Raw genomic sequence first — 2,187 nt, forward strand, 5'->3', positions numbered from 1 at the left:
CCTCCCAAGTGCTGGGATTAAAGGCGTGCGCCACCACCGCCCGGCCTCAAGAATTTTTTAAAATGATACTTTATACACATAGTACTTAAGTATTTAATAAATACCAAAAATAAGCTGGGTGGTGCTGGCATACGTCTTTAACCCCAGCAGTAGGGAGGCAGAGGCATGTGGATCTCTGAGTTTGAGGTCAGTCTGGTCTACAGAGTTCCAGGATTGCCATGGCTACACAAAGACCTTTCAAAGTAGCCCCCCCCCCCCATAAAAAAGGTAACTGAAAATAGTCCAACATTCTAAATTTAAATACATTTGAATGACCAGATGTATTTAGGAAAGGCATGAAGCTTGTAAGACAACTCCATTTGAAATGTCAATATAGTCTGTCTTTTCAGTTGCTTCAATAAACTGATTCATGTCAAATAATCAAAGGCAGAATTATGGCTAACCTTACCATTATCCACAATGATAGGATTCTCCACTATAACCTCAAGATGGTCAGGGAAAAAAGGTAACACCAGTAGAATGTTTTTCTCTAGAAGGAAAAGGAATTGTGACATTGAGCCACCAAGGAAAGGTCCTGCAGATTTACCAGAACTGGGAGGAAAGCTGTTCATGTATTGTGCAGGTTCTAAGTTGGGCTTCTGACCGCCATGGGTCACAGCTTCTTGTGTACTTTCTGGTGCTGGATCAGGTGCCCGTGCTGGTTGAAGGCACGCCCACACTCCCCACACTCATAGGGTTTCTCTCCCGTGTGGATCCGCTGGTGTTGGATGAGCACCGAGTACTGGCTGAAGGCCTTGCCGCAGCGATTGCACTCGTACGGCTTCTCGCCGGTGTGGGTCCTCAGGTGCACGATGAGAGTTGCTTTCAGGCTGAAGGCTTTGCCACACTCTGTGCACTGAAAGGGCTTCTCGCCGGTGTGGATTCTCTCGTGTTGGATCAGAGACCTGCGCGCACTGAAAGCATGCCCGCATTCGCCGCACACGTAGGGTTTCTCCCCGGTGTGAACCCGGAGGTGCTGGATGAGGTGCGAGTGCTGAACGAAGGCCTTCCCACACTCGTAGCACGCATAGGGCTTCTCCTCCGTGTGAATCCTCTCGTGGTTCATTAGGGTGGAGCGGTGGCTAAAGGTCTTGCCGCACTCACTGCACTCGTACGGCTTTTCCCCGGTGTGCACGTTGTGATGCTGGATGAGCACCGAGCGGTCACTGAAGGCCTTGCCACACTCACTACACGTGTAGGGTTTCTCGCCGGTGTGGACCCGCTGGTGCTGCAGCAGCGTTCTCTTCACGCTGAATGTCTTCCCACACTCGCTGCACCCATGAGGCTTCTCTCCAGTGTGCACCCTCTGGTGGCTCCGCAGGACAGTACTGTGGTTGAAGGCTTTCCCGCACAAGGGGCACACATAGGGCCTCTCCCCCGTGTGGATCCGCTGGTGCTGGATGAGGTGGGAGAGCTGAGTGAACGCCTTCCCACACTCTAGACACTCGTGAGGCTTCTCTCCCGTGTGGATCTTGTGGTGCTGGGCAAGGTCCGAGCTCACTCTAAAGGCTTTCCCACATTCATTGCACTCGTAGGGCTTTTCACCGGTGTGGATCCGCCTGTGCTTGCTGAGGACAGAGCTCTGGCTGAAGGCCTTCCCACACACATGGCAGACATAGGGCTTCTCACCAGTGTGTATTCGCTGGTGCTGGAGGAGGTGAGAGCTCCGACCAAAGCATTTTCCACACTCGATGCATATATAGGGTCTCTCTCCGCTAGGAGCCACCTGGTGTCGAGCAAGTGGGACATTAGGACTTGATACCTGGGCAGTATGGGGGCCAACAGGGGCTGGATTTGGGCGGATGTTCTGCTCTGTTTTGCAATGTTCTTCATTAGTCTCCTTCAACGATGTTTCCCCCAGAATCACTGCTTTTTCGTCTGAGATTAATGGCTGTAAGTTCAAGTTTGTGTTTTGGTTTTCTTCCTTGGTTTTCCATTCTGAAACAACAAATACAAAATGAAAAGGTTAACACTCCCCGGGGTAGTGGATGGGTGGTACATGCCTGTAATCCCAGCGCTTGAGAGGCTGAGGCAGGAGGACTGTGAATTCAGTACTTAAGTGAGAGCACTTGCCTCTAGCAAGCAGAGCCCACCACAGCCCAAGAAAGTGCTGCTATCAATAAACCATGCTTACCTCTATTATTTTGT

General features: G+C 51.0%; 1 protein-coding gene across 4 annotated transcripts in view; it reads right to left on the bottom strand.

The window, feature by feature from the left end:
• Positions 1 to 263: 263 nt before the first annotated feature.
• The window catches only part of LOC101983149 (zinc finger protein 250), a 16,067-nt gene continuing 14,143 nt past the window's right edge, over positions 264 to 2,187 (bottom strand). For all 4 annotated transcript variants that reach the window (XM_026782569.1, XM_005354136.3, XM_026782570.1 and 1 more), the window contains one exon: positions 264 to 1,977. In XM_026782569.1, coding sequence (XP_026638370.1) covers positions 653 to 1,977 — 1,325 coding nt within the window. In that variant the 3' untranslated portion in view covers positions 264 to 652. The remainder of the gene's footprint in view (positions 1,978 to 2,187) is intronic.

This window comes from Microtus ochrogaster, chromosome 15 (assembly GCF_000317375.1).
Source record: "Microtus ochrogaster isolate Prairie Vole_2 chromosome 15, MicOch1.0, whole genome shotgun sequence".
In the NCBI taxonomy this organism is placed as follows: Eukaryota; Metazoa; Chordata; class Mammalia; order Rodentia; family Cricetidae; genus Microtus; species Microtus ochrogaster.